Source organism: Falco cherrug, chromosome 2, assembly GCF_023634085.1.
Source record: "Falco cherrug isolate bFalChe1 chromosome 2, bFalChe1.pri, whole genome shotgun sequence".
Lineage (NCBI taxonomy): Eukaryota > Metazoa > Chordata > Aves > Falconiformes > Falconidae > Falco > Falco cherrug.
In genome coordinates, this window is record NC_073698.1 from 94,597,920 (window position 1) to 94,614,551 (window position 16,632).

The following is a 16,632-nucleotide window of genomic DNA, read 5'->3' on the forward strand; positions in this document are numbered from 1 at the left end:
GCTGTATATAAAATTATTTATACTGCATTTGGAAATGACATTTTTGTCTGAAAAACATGGCTTGGTTTATAGCTTGGAAGTAACCTTCTATTTATCTGCAGTAATGCATGTGCTATCCTTAAAGCTTTAATTCCTTTTTTTTCCCTGTTAGTGGGACTGTGTTTCTAATAAATCATCTATGGCATCACATTGAGCTCTTGCTGAGGCAGCTATATTGGAGGAACAGTTATATAGCAGAATACAAGCACGTATGTATTTAAGTGTGTTAGTTGTGGGCAACAGAATTTCTGAAGTGCCTGAAACTGCAGCATGTGGGGACTCTCACAAAAATGGTACTCACTGTCTTTCTAACACTGCTCTCTGATGTTCAAAGCCCATAAAAAAACCCCAGAAAACCAGAGTGGGCACTGTAAAAAAATCAAGCAGAATATAAGAGGTAGTAAAATGAAGACTAGCTTCTCATATATGCAGTATATCACTATGTCAGACTCAAAGGAATATGCCACATCTGTGCTACCACATCCTCCTCTGAAAGAATTACATTTGCCAGATGTCTGACATCTTTTGAGACTTTTATCTATAGCTGTGGACTGAGCTGTCTGAACATTATTTACTCACACAGTGGTCTAATTATCAGAAAAGAATAAGATTAAGAGCAAATATCCTCATTATCTGAGAGAGTGCTCTTGTTCAGAATTAAGAGCCTAGAACCTGTAAGGGAAACAGTCCACTTTTACTACTGCCAAATAATAATCCAAAACCTTTTTCTCATTCTTGGTGCTATCAAAGGAAGAGGCTCTGTAATGAACACAGCTGGCTACATGATACTATAGGAGTGTTTTAAGCACGATATGAGTTTCATAAACTGATAAGAGTACAGAATATGGAATTTAGTTCCAGTTAGCAATACCATTCTGGATTACAAATGGTACATGAAAAGCACTGAAATGTTAGAAAATGACAGGGTTCACCTCTAGCTTGAGTCTGGAGACATCTGTACAGTCACTGCCTATATAACCAAGCACTTTGTTCCACCTCTCTGTGTCTCCTTCCCTGTATAGAAAGGACATTTCTCACACAGTAAGCAGCTTTCCAATACTTTGGTTTACTCTTATTTTCTATACATCTGCAATTTTTGCCATCAATAGGACACAGAGTCCTACTTTTTAAACTGCACCTTTCACAGCAGGACAGGTCCTTCCTTCACACTGAACAAGGTAGGGATCCCATGGAAAACAGTCATTTAAAGTCATTACAGGCAGTATCATAAGGTATAACAATATAAGAAGAAAAATATGTTTTCACAGATTAATTTTTGACATTTCTTAAATGCTGGGGGCTTCACTGTCTTTAATATTCTGTTTTTAAAAAACCCTGTGAGTAATAGTTTTCACAAAGGTCCTTTATTTTGATAGTTGGTCTATTTTAATAAATTCCCTTTCCATATAATAATTCCCTTTTTCTCTACAGTATTTTTCTGTGGCTCCTTATGTATTTATTATGTAGTAAAACTACTATGATAAAATAATACATGAATTTAAAAATACTAATTAACATCTCTAAAAAGTGTGATCTACCCATTTTCCTAATTAAGTACTCTCCCTGGAAGAAAAACAATATCAATATTAATAACAAAACACAGATACTATGTGAACTGAGAGGATTATATGGAGGAACTTAATGGGTTAGTAACGGAATCACTGCTGAATAGACGTCAGCAGAGGGGGCAAAAAGCCAATGTGTAAATTTACAAGCTGTACGTCTGAGTTAAAGATGTACTCCAAAAGATCACTCAGTATCATTAAAAATTAAAGTGTTTTTAAAGCCAAATGTTCAAGCAATTAAGTGCCTCAATCGTGACTGAATTTTTATAATAACAAGGATCAAGTATAGCATATGAAAATTTTAAAGGAAAGGAAACACAATTAATATATGCAACCTATCCTGAAAGAAAAATGTGAATGACACAATGCCTTAAGTCCTCTACATAGTTGGTATCAAACAAGAACGCCATAAATAATACAGAATTCACATACTTAATGAAAGTACATCTGGGGCATACTGGTATCCCTGTATCACGAAGCACACCAACCTTCTGCCAGTATCCCCTGGCAAAATAAAATCTCTCTAGCATGTTCATCATATAAATCCCTTATACCAATAATGGAAAATTCAGACAAATGTGACTGGAACAATGACAGTGCAGGCAAAAATATAGATAAAACACAGTGCTTTAGTATTTTCAAGCAATAATATTAATTGTCACTGCTGTCAGTTGCAGTGGAAATTTTGTAAAGACAAGAATAGAAATGTGTGTGAAACAGAATTCTCTAATCGTTAAAGTATGAGCCTGGCCATCAGAAGACCTGGATTTTATTGCTTCTTGTGAGAGAACTGTGGCAAGTCACTTAATGCTTTGGTCTGAGACTCTCAAATGCATTTGGCAGTACCAGCATGGTAATGCTGAACTGCAAGGGTAGCTTGCCATCCAGTGAAAACTTCAACCCTAATTTGGCTTCAGCTTTTGCACCTGCTACTTCTTTTAGGTAAGAGATATATGAAAGGATCCTTAGAAGATGGCAGGAAGTGTCATAAGCTTGTCAGGAGTGAAAGGCTGAGTAAAGAGATAGGCTGAGGTAATGAATTCAGTGTGGCTGGCCAGAGGGAGAGTAGCATCCTGAGCACAGGATCCTCAACTTTGGAGGCATGGCACCGTTAGCCAGAAACTTTTCACCACTTGGTCCAGTTAAAAGCTGACCTGCAGAAGTATATTTTTGCATGTGGCTAGGTGGCAGCTGTTTTGACATTTTGGAAATGTCACCGATTCCTGAATTGTGAGCTTACATGCTTATGGTACCAAAGAGGCATCTAAGTGTCTTCCAGGATGCAGGTCTACACACACTGGATACCACCACTTTCTAAACTGCTTTGAAATGCTCAGCTGAAATTGTAGAATGAATCACAGAATCATGTGGGTTGGAAGGGACATCTGTAGGTCATTAGTATGATCAAGAGGTTGCTCAAAGCCCAGCTCAGTCATATTATGAATATCTCCAAAGATGGATATTTCACAACCTCTCCGCATACCTGTACAAATTTTTGTCCACTTTCATGTTAAAATATTATTTTCACAATATCTAATCAGAATTTTTTTGGTTCCAACTTATATTCATTACTTCTTGTCCTATTACTGTATATTTTCAAGAAGAATCTGTGTCTCCCTATAACCTTCCATTAGATAGCTGAAGACAGCTATAAAATCTCCCCTTAGCTTCTCTTAAGGCTAAATAAAAGTTTTACTCTCAGCCTCTCCTCATACACTGTGTTCTCCAGGCCCCTGACCTTGGTAGAGCACTGCTAGACTCATGCCAGTATGTCCTCATCTGTCTTGTAATGGAGAGCCCCAAAATGGACACGGCACCTCAGATGTGGTCTCACAAGTGCCAAATGGAGGGGAAGGATCACTTCCCTTTTTCCACAAAGCTTCTTCCTAAGCAGTCATCCCATGTCTGTAATGTTGCACAAGGCTTTTCTCTCCCTTTGCATTTGGTTTTGTTGAACTGGATAACGTTCCTGTCAGCTCGTTTCCACAGCCTGGCCAGGTCCCTCCTAATAGCAGCGCTGCCCTTCAGCCTATGGGTCGCTCTCCCTAGTTTGGTATTGTCAGCAAACTCGAAGTATGCCATAAGCACTCACTGTTAATATTTGCAGGGAAAGAGGAGGCTGGTGAACAAAGACCTGACTTCACTCTGTTTATCAGCTTGCTAGCATAATTTGGGGAAGCAATGTTAATATACATCCTTAGCCTGAACTGAAACAGGCCAATTACCACTGAAAACTGAAAAAAAAAATACTTTTAGGATAAGCATACCTTTGGCAAAGAAGCTTGTATTCTCAAATGTATTTAGGTGAATAATCACATTTTTTCTTGGCTTTCTTACAGTAGTAATATTACAGATAATTTTTTCCAGATGACTTTAAAACTATCTTTCCTTTTAAAAAATTATGTGTCTTCAAATCAAATAGAAACGATTTGAATTCTAACTTATTTTGTGTTCATTTTTATCATTATGAAATATGGTGCAGAATTGCAGTTACTGTTTTCATTATTTTTCTATACATTGGAAAAGAGAAAGTATAATGAATGAGTATAATAAATCAGGGTGTATTTTTCATATTACGTGGTTTTGCCTCTACCTTGAAGAGGGTTTGAACCAGATGTACTAAAAACCAATTAAAGTGCATCTGAAAACTTTAAAAAGCACAGCAAGGAATTGCATGGCATACAAGATAATAGTTGGAAGGAAACACCTGAAAGCAGACTATGTCATTCTTCCTGATAAACGACTAATGTCAGATATTAAGCAAGACTCCAGCTCAAATACCATCAAATACTTTAAATTTGAGTGTGTCCATTCAGATAAACTCTCACATTTAAAAAAACCCAAACACTCTGTGATTCATGTAGTTATTTTTCTGTTGGGAACGACATGAACAAAATATGGTTGATATGATTTGAAACACAAGGACACCACAGTCTATGTTTTTCCTCTGAACCATGCACACTACTTACGATGACCAGTATCCCTGCCACAAGTCAAAGCTAATTATTCTTACTTGTAATGAAGCAGCACAGTATCCTGTTTTGCTAGGGCTTCTGTGAAGAAAATGGGGATAAACTATGTGCTATGCCTAAGCTGCTCTGAAAGCACAGCCTGCAGAGCGCCCGTCAGGATGATGCACTCCCTCTCTGCTCATATTGACAACAGACAGATTCCCCTAACAGGGACATTCCGTGCCTTTAGTCTCACCAGTCAGTATGTTAGGTTAATCTTCTGTAAATAAATAAATAAATAATGTAAATCAATTCTGATTAAAATGGCTATAATGTTTTGTGATTATTTTGTTAGTGTTTATATATATTTTTATATATACGCTTATATATTTTACATTGAATCCAGATTTTTTAAAAATTAAGAAACTTACAAAAGACATCTCCTCTAAGGCTTTGCTCATGGTCAATTTGATTCTCAAAATCTTCCTTCTCTTCTTCATCTGACTCTTCTGCCTCCTCTTCTGCAGTAGCTTCACCTTCTTTCTCTTCCTCCCTGTAGCTCTTACCAAGATCAATACCACCTTCATAGTCCAGTAACTGCAAGTGGGTCTTAGAAGATGGTGTCACAGCTGCTTCTGGGATCGCATTCTTAATTGTTTCATGCTTTTTCACGCTGTTTTTATGTGTGAGAAGTTTCTTAATTGTGTCCTTAGTTGTCCCAGGGATTCTTGCAATTTCCTTCACTGACTTTTCAGGGATAACTAGAACCAAGAAGAAAGTATTAAATATTCATCTAAGGAATCATTCAGCAATGACATTTATAAATGGGAGCCAAATGCTCTACCGTAAGTTCAGTCCGCACAGAACCGAATACGCATGCACATGTTTAGCTCTGTTGTATAGCCACCCCCCTGTTTGAGTTACAGTGAAAAGACCAAAGCGACCCTCCGTCATAACCTCATTTGGATTCCTGTGTAACTTCTCTGGTCTAACTTTCCTTGCATGACAGGCTGAAAGCCACTGAAATGGAGTGTATTTTGAGAGAAGATACATCAAGCTGCTCCGTCATATTTCATTTAGCTCTAAGGGATATTCAATTCTAAGGTGTAAACCGCACAAATTCAGAGGCATCCGAGAATGCCAAATGATTAGATTTTTACTATTTTATTACTCCTCTTGGATACAAAATACTAAAAAGATAACCAGTTTTGTAGGATCTTGCAACTTTGGATTCTGCTCAGAAACACAAAGGCTGCCAGAAGATAAAAACTTAATAGTGGGGTAAAAATCAATTGAGATTGTTCAAATCTGTAAAACAAAAGAAAAAAACTCTAAATTTGGGGGTTTCCCTTCTATGAGGTATAATGAAGTCAAATACCCTCTACAGCCAGGCAAAAACTTCAAAACGTTCATTGGTAAGAGGACATTTTTACATTTACATATCAACCTGGATTTTCAAGTCATGTTTTCCTTGTCAGTGTATTAAGTTCCAAGACACAAGCTTTTTATTTCTTTTAAAACTCAGTTTTTCTCTCTCTACAATCATCAGATTGTGTTTGGATGCTTGAACGAGGGACATTTGTCACAGGAAACCATTTGAAGATGCATTTCTAGGGATGTGGGGAGGCAGGATTGGTTGTCCACCAGTGGCGGGACCCAGTAGCAGCACAAAGTGCTCCTTTGAGACAGTATGTTGGCCAGGTGTTCTCCATGTTCTCTTAAGATGGGAAAATTATCAGTTTACATGAAATGAGGAGAGATTTTAGTTACATATTATGAAAAACTTACTACTCTTGCTATAGGGTAGTAAAACACAGGAGCAAGCCACTTAGATTATTTGATTATTAGATTATATCACTAGAAGTTTTAAAAAATAGTTAGGCTACAATCTGTCATTAATATACTGGATATGATCTGCCTCAGATTAAAAAACCAGGCTAACTGATCTTTTTTAGTCCCTTCCAGATGTACTCTTCTGTCATCTGACAAAGACTGATGGTTCTTTGTGCTGATGGCCAAATCATAACTGAGGGTCAAAGCCAGGACTACTTGGGATCAGTTTGCTCAAGGTATGTGTACAAAGCAAATTCAAAGGAGAAATTACAGCAATACTGCTGGTGTTGCTTTTTATCAGCAACACGAGTTGCTGCTGAACGTCAGTCAAGGAAAACCACTGTGCCAAAACTAGGTCTGGAAGGGTTTGTGTAACAAATACGCATGTTTTAGGGAAGACATAAATCTGAGGAGTTCTAGTTTATGAGGTGATCAGATCCCACCATAAGGATTCCACTAGAATTCTCCAAGTCCCTACCTGTCATAGTACCAGAGCTACTGAGGAAAGGAGCGTCTTTGGGGTTTAAAATCCATGGCAATGGACTTTGAGGCTTGAGGCAATGAGGCTTTTGAATCAACTCAGGATTTCATGACTGTTATGATGTGACTGGTCAGTATACAATTATGTACTCAGTCCTCTCGTGCTGGCCACAGCCTGAATCTTTGTGGGTGGGGAAGAAGGACTGGCAGGTAGGATAGCACAACCATGTTATAAGCTGCCGACAGCGACATACCTAGGAAATAACGAGGGCTGAGCAGTTCCAGTGTGCTGTACAAAAGCTCTTCTGTAGATGGAGACTATTTCCACCAGTGGGTCAGAATAGCCTTGTATATTGCTTCCTATTTTTGAGTCTTGATCAGTATTGATGCCACAGTGCCTACAGACTTTTTAGACTGCAAATGGTGAAATCAGCAATTTTTATTTCCCTCTGTTTTCTGTCTAGTGATTGCATTATCAGGGCAAGAATATGTTCCTATTTTGCTCCTCACTTTGCAATAATATAAATTTTATAGTAGTACTTTGGGACAGATGGACTGGACTTGTAACCTGGTAGTGCTTCTTTCTGGGTGTTTCTTTTCACAGTAATATAGCAGAAGAAAAAACATTGGTTAATAAAACAGAACCATAGTCTAGTAGGAAAAGGGGAAATTTCCCTGAATTTATATTCACTCCTGGAAAATACGATCTTGTCACTGTCAATCTGTCACATTTTATTTATGGCAAATGCAACTACATGCTACTTAGTATCCCAGGAGCAGAATCAGACTGTCTTGGTGTGCTCACTGGAGCATTCAGGGTTTTTGAGGCTGCAGTTGGAATAGTAAAGTAAACAGATGCCAATTAAAAAATTAAATCAAAATTGAAGATACTGATTTTCTTTTCCTTTGCATAAAACAAGCCTTGCTTGTCAGATACTTGCAAGTAAACTCTTCATTAATAGTCCCCTAAGTGAGCCTTTCCTCTGGAGGGTGATACCATGAAAAATGTAAGGTTCTCTGTGTCTAAACTCAGAATGCAGCAATAAAATTTAACAGGAAAGTGTCATTCCAATTTCCCTCTTGACAATCAGTAACAAGAAACTTCAGGCTGCTAATAAAGAGGCTGTGGAGATTTTCAAGCCAGGACTGACTGCTCAGCAAACCTGAACATCTGCTTGTAGTTTCTGCTTTGAAGTCTTCCTAGTGAAATGAAAAATTCTTAGAGCTCAACATAATAACCTCTGTGGTGTTAAAATACCAATCTCCTTGTACGTGCAGAGGTAAGCTGAAAATCAACTGACAGAAGTGACAAAAAATAGGGGGGTGAAAGTGTATAAATCCTCAAGTGCTTGCAGACTCCAGTTTGCTGCTGCAATATGAAAATCTGCATGCTCATGGGTTCACAGAGGGACTAGACACCAAGCGTATTTTAGAATATACCACTAGTATCCTTCTAATCTGCATTCAGCTTTAGAATAGCTGGAGGTGTACATTTGAGGCTTTTTATGTCTACCCATAAATTGCAGGAGGAATAAACCAGCATAAGGACAGACCACCTTAAACTCTGTTCTGTTGAATCCACTGCCTGTGGACTTGCCTGAATGAACAGCTCCCCTTCTCTGGCAACATGGGGTGCTACAGCTGAGGCAGTGATTTTTCAGGACCCTTTGCCCCAAGACATGCATATAAATGCACAGGTGTTGCTCACAAACATTTGTGCATTTATCTGTCCACGCGACTACATAGAGAATTTTGGAAAGTGAAATGTAGTGCATTTCATCCCAGCTCTTCTTTACATACCTTCCATCAGAAAACAGATTAATTCCTCCTGCTCTTCTACAGCTTGTGTTTATTGCCCTATTATGAAAATAACTTTGCTTTGAATTAGAGAGAATTAAAGCATGAGTTGGAAAAACAAAGGCAGGTGAGGGCTAGAAGTAAGTCTTTTCTGTCATCAGTTGCTGTACAAGATTGTAAGATCACAGAAACAACTTGGTGTAGGATGTCTAATGACCAAACTGTGAAAGTTGAGTTAGAAAAAACAGAGAGTGCAGATGCCAACCCCCTGTCTTGTGCTGCATTGTGTAAAGGCAAATACTCAGGGGATGATACAGGACAGGGACAGACAGTGATCCGTTCTCCTCCCACACATCCTGGACTGCAGCCAGTGCCGGCTGGGGCTCTGAACATAAATGGGTTGCAGTAGGAGATAGCTTGCTCTGCACTCCAGCAGGCACTGCGCTGCTTCCACCTTCACACCTAGCAATACATTTAAAAACCTGGTGAGAGACAAGCCTAGGAGACTGGCTTTAAAATCCTTTTGTAGCTCTTTGTACCTTCTGTCTATAAAAGCTGGGGAGGAGATGAGGGATACAGACAACCATTTATCACATTTAGGGGGAGTCTGCAGATGTGAGTAAAAAATAGATAAGCAGGAAATAGTTTAAAAAAATCATTCTGTAAATTATCAACCTCTTTTAGATAGTCTTAAGAGAGTCTGAAAGCTTTCATAGATAGGTTAAAACACAGGTTCTACCTATTATTCTCTTCTAAGCACCACTGAATATCACCTACCAATGATGTTTGGTAGATGTCCCAGCCTGTTTCATTTCTAAAATTCTTACCATCTTACACAGGGAAGGATGTTTTGAGAAATCTGTGCAAGTTCATTATGCCAGACTGTGCTTAATACATGACTACACCAGCCAGCAATGCTTCCAGTAGGAAATGTGAGCTGACCAAAGCCTAAGTGCTGTTCGTTAAAGGATGACAACAGTATTTGGCTCCATACTGATTTGAATTGTAAGAATCTCACCAGTGATATGACCAGAATCACTTCTTAAGCTTTGAAATTTTATTATGTCAAACCCAACTTTTCTCAGGACTGGCAAGTTAAAAAGAAAGCAAAATTATATATGCGTCTTAGGGGTTCCTCTTTGAGCAAAAAAGGAACATGAATAATACAAGAGGCACAGAGAGAGTTGGCATGACTTTGCATTGCCATTTCGATATTCAGCAAAGCATAAAGAAGAATTGTAACCTCTGCCTCCAGCCAGGCAATAACAAAAGTGTCATTGTTGAGTTCCTTAGTGACACCTGAAGGTTGTAGGCTTTAAGTTAGTACTGATTTTTCCTGATATTTTGTAGTTTCCTAACAAAAAAGTGAATCAAAAATAGGTTAATTTTCCCCACAGGAATCTTAATTGCTTATGGAACCTTGTGAGACTCTATTCTTAAATAAAAGCTGAAATATGCATAAGAAACATGTGGTGAGGGAAATGTGGTTTTTCAATGCACAATAGGAAATCAGGAAACACATGAACCTGAGAACAGCAACAGATTGCAGCAAGACAGAGGCCAGATGTGGAAATGGCTAGGACCCTTTTAGGGAGCATTTGAAAGATTACATCTCTATGAATTCTCAAATGAAATGTGTGCTAGAGACAGTTTAGGAACAGCCTCCAATGTTTCATAGAATCATTTAGGTTGGAAAAGATCTTTGAGATCATCAAGTCCAACCGTTAACCCAGGACTGCCAAGTCCACCACTAAACTATGTCGCCAAGCACATGGTGACTTTTTTAAATACCTCCAGGGATGGTGACTCAATCACTTCCCTGGGAAGCCTGTTCCAATGCTTCACCATCCTCTCAGTGAAAAACATTTCCCTAACATTCAATCTAAACCTCCCCTGGTATAGCCTAAAGCCATTTCCTCTTGTCCTGTCGCTAATTATCTGGGAGAAGAGACCTACTCCCACCTGCCTGAAACCTCCTCTCAGGTAGTTGTAGAGTGAGATCCCCCCTGAACCTCCTCTTCTCCAGACTAAACAACCCCAGTTCCCTCAGCTGCTCCTCACAGGACTTGTTCTCTAGACCCTCCACCAGGTTTGTTGCTCTTCACTGGACACGCTCCAGCAACCTCCACATCCCTCTTGCAGTGAGGGGCCCAAAACTGAACACAGTGTTTGAGGTGCGGCCTCACCAGTGCCAAGTACAGGAGGGCAACCCCTTCCCTAGTCCTGCTGGCCATACTGTTTGTGGTACAAGCCAGGATGCTGTTGGCCATCTTGGCCACCTGGGCACACTGCTGGCTCATGTTCAGCCGGCGTCAGCCAGCACCCCCAGGGCCTTTCCCACCAGGCACTTCCCCGCCGCTCTGCCCCAGGCCTGTAGCGCTGTGTGGGGCTGGTGTGACCCAAGTGCAGGACCCAGCACTAAGCCTTGTTGAACCTCACACAACTGGCCTATGCCCCTCAGTCCATCCTGTCCAGATCCCTCTGCAGAGATTTCCTACCCTCAAGCAAATCAACACTCCCCTCCAACTTTGTGTCATCTGCAAACTTCTGAGGGTGCACTCAATCCCCTCATCCAGATCGTTGATAAAGACATTAAACAGAACTGGCCCCAGTATTGAGCCCTGGGGAACATCACTTGTGGCCAGTTGCCTGCTGGATGTAACTCCATTTGCCACCACTCTTTGGGCTCAGCTCTCCAGCCAGCTTTTAACACAGCGAAGAGTACACCTGTCCAAGCCATGAGCAGCCAGTTTCTCCAGGGGAATGCTGTAGGAGATGGTGTTAAAGGCTTTACTAAGGTCTAGGTAGACAACATCCACAGACTTTCCCTCATCCACTAGGTCATCTTGTTGTAGAAGGAGATTAGGTTTGTCGAGCAGGACCTGCCTTTCATAATCCCCTGCTGGCTGGGCCTAATCCCCCAGTTGTCCTGCACGTGCCATGTGATGGCACTGAGGATGACCTGCTCTGTAGCCTTCCCTGGCATCGAGGTCAGGCTGACAGCCCTGTAGTTTCATGCATATAGGAGTGTTAAATGGCCAAAGGCTGAACAATCACAGGTCATACGCATACAAGCAGCACTGTTTGCAGCCTGATGCTCCAGCAGCTTTCTCCTAAGTTAGTATATTGACATACAAATTAAATTAAAGTATTTCCCCCACCTTCTGTGCAAAGGTGAATTTTACATTATTTCACTTATTAGGTTATTTGGCAGCATGAGGAGATGTAGCCATAGAAGTTTCATCGTAAACAATGTGCTTAGTTACTTGCATTTCATACTCTGAAACCAAAGCTATCTATTACAACGTTTTCCATTTATTATAAAAAGCTAATACTGCTGCCATGGTAGCCAGTTTGTTATGTACTAGAGACAATTGCTATAAAGAAATAATGCTTCCCTGTGAAAATGGAATTCCCACCCTATGGGAATAATTATCTGGAGTACTGAGAACATACTTAAGAAGCATTTAGTTTAGCTGCAGCCTAACCCCAGGCCCATCTGCTGGGAGCTGAGATGGGCTGTAGGAGCTGCAGCTGCTGCCGCCAAAAGAAATGTGTAGCCACAGCCTCCAGCACCCAAATCCCCAGGATAGTGTTCCCATCATATTAAACCCAATAGCAAAACTTCCTTTGGCACAGCCTCCAGCACCCGAATTCCCAGGATAGCGTTCCCATCATATTACACCCAATAGCAAAACTTCCTTTGGCTTCAGTAAAGCCAAAGTTTTTCCACAATTTCCATATGACACAGAGAATACTTAGCGTTTCAGTTTAGGTTTGTATATGTAATCAGTGTTTGTGTTGCTGTCTGAAAAAACATTTGCCCCAATAGCAAAATGCATGTCCTGCCCACATCAGTTACATTGGTCAGACTTTTTTGAGGACTGCAGTAAAAATCAACTATTGAAACATTCAAGGTTGAAAGAACCTCCATCTGTTCCCTTTAAAAAAAAGATGTATGTGTGGGAATTACCACCAGAGAAACCAGTCTCTTTTTAGCACCAGCACTTTTCAAGTTTTACCTACCACCTACTTGGTTCCCCCCACGCCCCCCTCCCCTTGCTGTATACACCTTTCTAGCTAGACCCTTGCCTTTTGACCTGCCTATGGCTCTGATTTCTCTCATTACTGTGTGTTATTCCTCTACCCTCTGTTGTATTAAATCTCTTTAATTTAGTGTGTTCTATTAAGTTTACGCATGCACAGGTCCTTCCTCTTCTAAACAAATAGTGGACTTTGGTAATTGGAAACATGACACGAGGAAATATGCATAAAGAGAGCAAAAAATTCAATAGAAACACCAGTGAGAAGATGGAAATCACCAGTCTTCAGCAATGAGTTTTTTACAGGACTAGGCATTAAAAATGTGTCATAGTCTCTCCACAACCTAAAATATTTCCTCTGTTCATATTAAAACAAACATTCCTGTTGAATTGTTTCTGCTTGAAGAAACAACATTTTATACACACACTTGGTCAAAAGATTTTCCTTTGAAATTTTCAGCTTCTCATTACAAATAAAAAAACAACAACAAAAAACCCAGATCTTTTTGTTTAGAGATGTATTTGTTTAACATTTCAGCTGTGGTACGTGTTGTTTTAACAGAACCATATCAAGATGTGCCATGTCAGTTTGCTTTGATATTCAGTCAGGTCTCAAACCCCACCACACCCTTCTAGTGCAGTAAGCTGCAGTGACGTATCACCAGGGATGTGGCCTAGCAAGGAAACTGGTTCATAATATTGAATCTGAGCATGAAGAACTTTCTAAACATCTCTGCCATGGCAGTCTGTGTCCAAATCAAACCTTTCTGTACCAGTCCGGTTTTTGTGTGTTTAGCTTTTATTGTCAAAAGTCAACATTTTTTACTGTAAGTATAAACTTAATGAGGGTTTTAACTTACCAGTGTGATATTGGAGGTTTCAATTACTATTATAATGGGAGTAGAAACATGAAGACTTGGAACATCTGTGACCATGAGGTATAATCATAATACATATCTGATCAAGGGATACTTGAAAAAGACCCAGGAAAAAAAGGCTTATATATTATGTAGACTTCATCTGCTATAGACAAGGACTTTTAAAATGTTTTCACAATGTCTTTTACTCAAAAACTTTGAGCAGGAGCTCAGATGTCCTCCTGAGGAAAACATTTCTAATGACGTTGCAGGAGAAACCTCTGCTAGGTTTAATAAATGTATTAAATAAAAAGGTTAATTTCAAACATAAAGACAAGAACTGCCTTTCTTTCTTTCTTCTAGGAGGGTCACATTCAGTTAGAGCCAGGCAATGATATCTTTATAGGAGGTCTTCAGTATTCAATAGACAAACGATGGCAAAATGTAAATGAAAATATTTTAGCACAGAAGTCATGGCTTTCCTCCCACCTCTCACTTTTTGCTGTTATCTTGACACTCTTCTGACAGGGACTGCACAGCCCTCCAAGAGGCTAGCTGTAGGAGTTCAAGGAAAAGTTGACTTTTTAAAGCTATTTTCTCTGTTTCTTCAGGACAAATTCTCTTCTCTTTTCTGCTTGCGATACCTAGTGCTACTATGAGACTTAGGGACTCATAGGCAAAATGAATTTGAACAAATAATACCTGTATTAACTATACAATGACTCGTACAAGGAATACATTACTTTGTGGACAGGTCTTGCTTGGTTGGTATTGCAGTACTGTTCAGCGTAACATTTCCTAGAAAATGCCTTATAAGCACCAATTATGACAGAAAAAGAACATAGCACTATTCCTGTCATCCAGTGATACTCACCAGCACAATCAAATCCACTTCCTCGGTAGCCCTGCTTACATTTGCACTTGAATGATCCTTCCGTGTTGAGACATTGTGCATGGAGGTTACACCTGTGTGTATTTGTCACACATTCATTTACATCTAGAGAAAAATATAAATGCTTCAGTGAAAACTGTGTTGAAACTCAAGTTTCATGACAGCCTGTTTGTGCCAGCCGTCTGTTTCCAGGTATTGTAAGCACTAGTGTTAGACCAAGACGGTCCAGAGTCCATCGGAGGCAGAAGAATTCACACTAACAGAGAATGTTTAACATCAGCTCCAACTGCACAACTACTGGCATATGCATCCATGGAAAATGTAGAGCATCCCAGTAAAGGTAAAGTGAACACAGTGATTTTGTGACTAACAACAGGATTCAAACTGTAGGCTGTACACACTTTTCTATTAACAAAACGCAAAAGGCACCAAAAGAGTGTGTGACGTCAATTAAAAAAAAATATGCACTACATCTTTCTCATTCTTTTCTTTGTTCTACAACAAATGCAATGGAAAGTGACCCTGAGCATGCCAAGATATTGAGATTTTCTATTTAACATTCCAGCATACACGTGATACTGTACGAAAAAAGTATAATCAGGAAAAATTTGGTACAAAATACTATGTTCAACTGACAGCAAAATGAACAAGCATCAAGACTAGCTGATTTTGTTTTCCTTTCCCCACGTTTTGCCACATCACAAAGATGTTTCTGATTTCTCCCACATGAGGGAGCCAAGCTGGTGCACAAATTATTGCACCACTTGCATTTTACCCAGATTGCTTCTTTTTTAGCAGCTGACAGGTCCTCTCATGATGTAAGTCAGCTAGGAGACAAGTAGCAGGAAGACTGACTCGAAAATAGGGTGTCTGAGACTGAGATTCAGGTTTGAAGATAAAATTCTGACTACTGAGACCTCCCCAGTCTTTACCCACATATTGTATGAAAAATTATTTTTTCCACTTTAAGACTCTCAGGATTTGCATACAACAGGAAATGCAAACTTGAGTTTCCAATACCTGCCTTATACTCTCCCTCCCACCCCTAACTCCCAAGACCAAGCAAATATAAACAAATCCCATAAATTCTGTTTTGCATGCACTTCTTGTAGTAGTTCCAATCCTTCCAGGCCCTCATGTAGTCAACTGCTTGAATAATACTGCTGCAGTGCTTGCAGTAACTTACACTTTTCTGTATTTCCACCATTCAGCTAATGGATTGAAACAGGACTAAAGGTGTTTTGACATTTGTTTTAGCACCTGGGCATGCCAAGATAACTTTCTGCCTGTATTTATTTTTGTTTGTGAGAAACTTAGGCATGCAAGAGAGGTCTGAAAAGTAATTAAAACCTATTATTTTCATACTTTTTTGTTCTGTACTGTCCGGCCAAACAACTATTTTTACATTCATGAAGGCACTTGATTGGCATTCCTCATTAACGACACAACCCCCCCCACCCCAAAAAAAATAATTGTGGGACTACTTGTTCATTACAGGTTGAAAGCCAAGAGGACTAAACATGGCTCTTTAACTAAACCCAAAGTAGCACTTCTTTGTAGTCAGCTGTTGCTAATTTACTACAAGCCCTTGCACATCTTGTCTTGGTACGAGGCAATTTAATTTGCAAGTGCCAGTGATCAGGTTTTTCATAAGGTCACAGGGAAAACCCATAGAAAAATTCAAAGTGCTATCAAGAATATTCTTAGCGTGACATCTTTTATCCATTTCTGAGGCAGTATCCCAAGGCTAGGTCAACATGCTTCAGGCAATGACAGGAAAGATGCACAGTGTGGGAATGAAAAAGAATGAAGAAGGAAAATTCATGGGCTAAATCTTACCTACACAGTCATAACGGCCAGTGACGTATTTCAGTTCATAACCAAGCTGGCATTTGCAGTAGTAGCTTCCAAATGTGTTGACACATCTGCGGTTGTAAGGGCAGGCAACTTTACCAGTGGAGCATTCATCAATGTCTAGAGCAGGAGAAGGGATGCTGGTCAGATCCACGAGAAAGTAAAATGGGAAAGCAAAAACTAGTTTGGATTTGCATGGGAATGGTTTGGTCTTGGTTATCACAAGGTGTTTAATAAATAAGTCCTATAATTTCCCACTGGGGGTGACTTTTGCATGTGCTTATATAAATGAAGCAGCAAATTGTGAACTTTATGGAAGAT

The 16,632-nt window shown here is 39.7% G+C and overlaps 1 protein-coding gene across 1 annotated transcript in view; it reads right to left on the bottom strand.

The window, feature by feature from the left end:
- The window catches only part of EGFL6 (EGF like domain multiple 6), a 44,040-nt gene that overhangs the window by 9,597 nt on the left and 17,811 nt on the right, over positions 1 to 16,632 (bottom strand). Inside the window, exons 6-8 of the mRNA XM_055703419.1 lie at positions 16,297 to 16,431; positions 14,440 to 14,562; positions 4,987 to 5,316 (exon numbers count right to left, since the gene is read on the bottom strand). Of these exons, the coding sequence (XP_055559394.1) occupies positions 4,987 to 5,316; positions 14,440 to 14,562; positions 16,297 to 16,431 (588 nt within the window). The remainder of the gene's footprint in view (positions 1 to 4,986; positions 5,317 to 14,439; positions 14,563 to 16,296; positions 16,432 to 16,632) is intronic.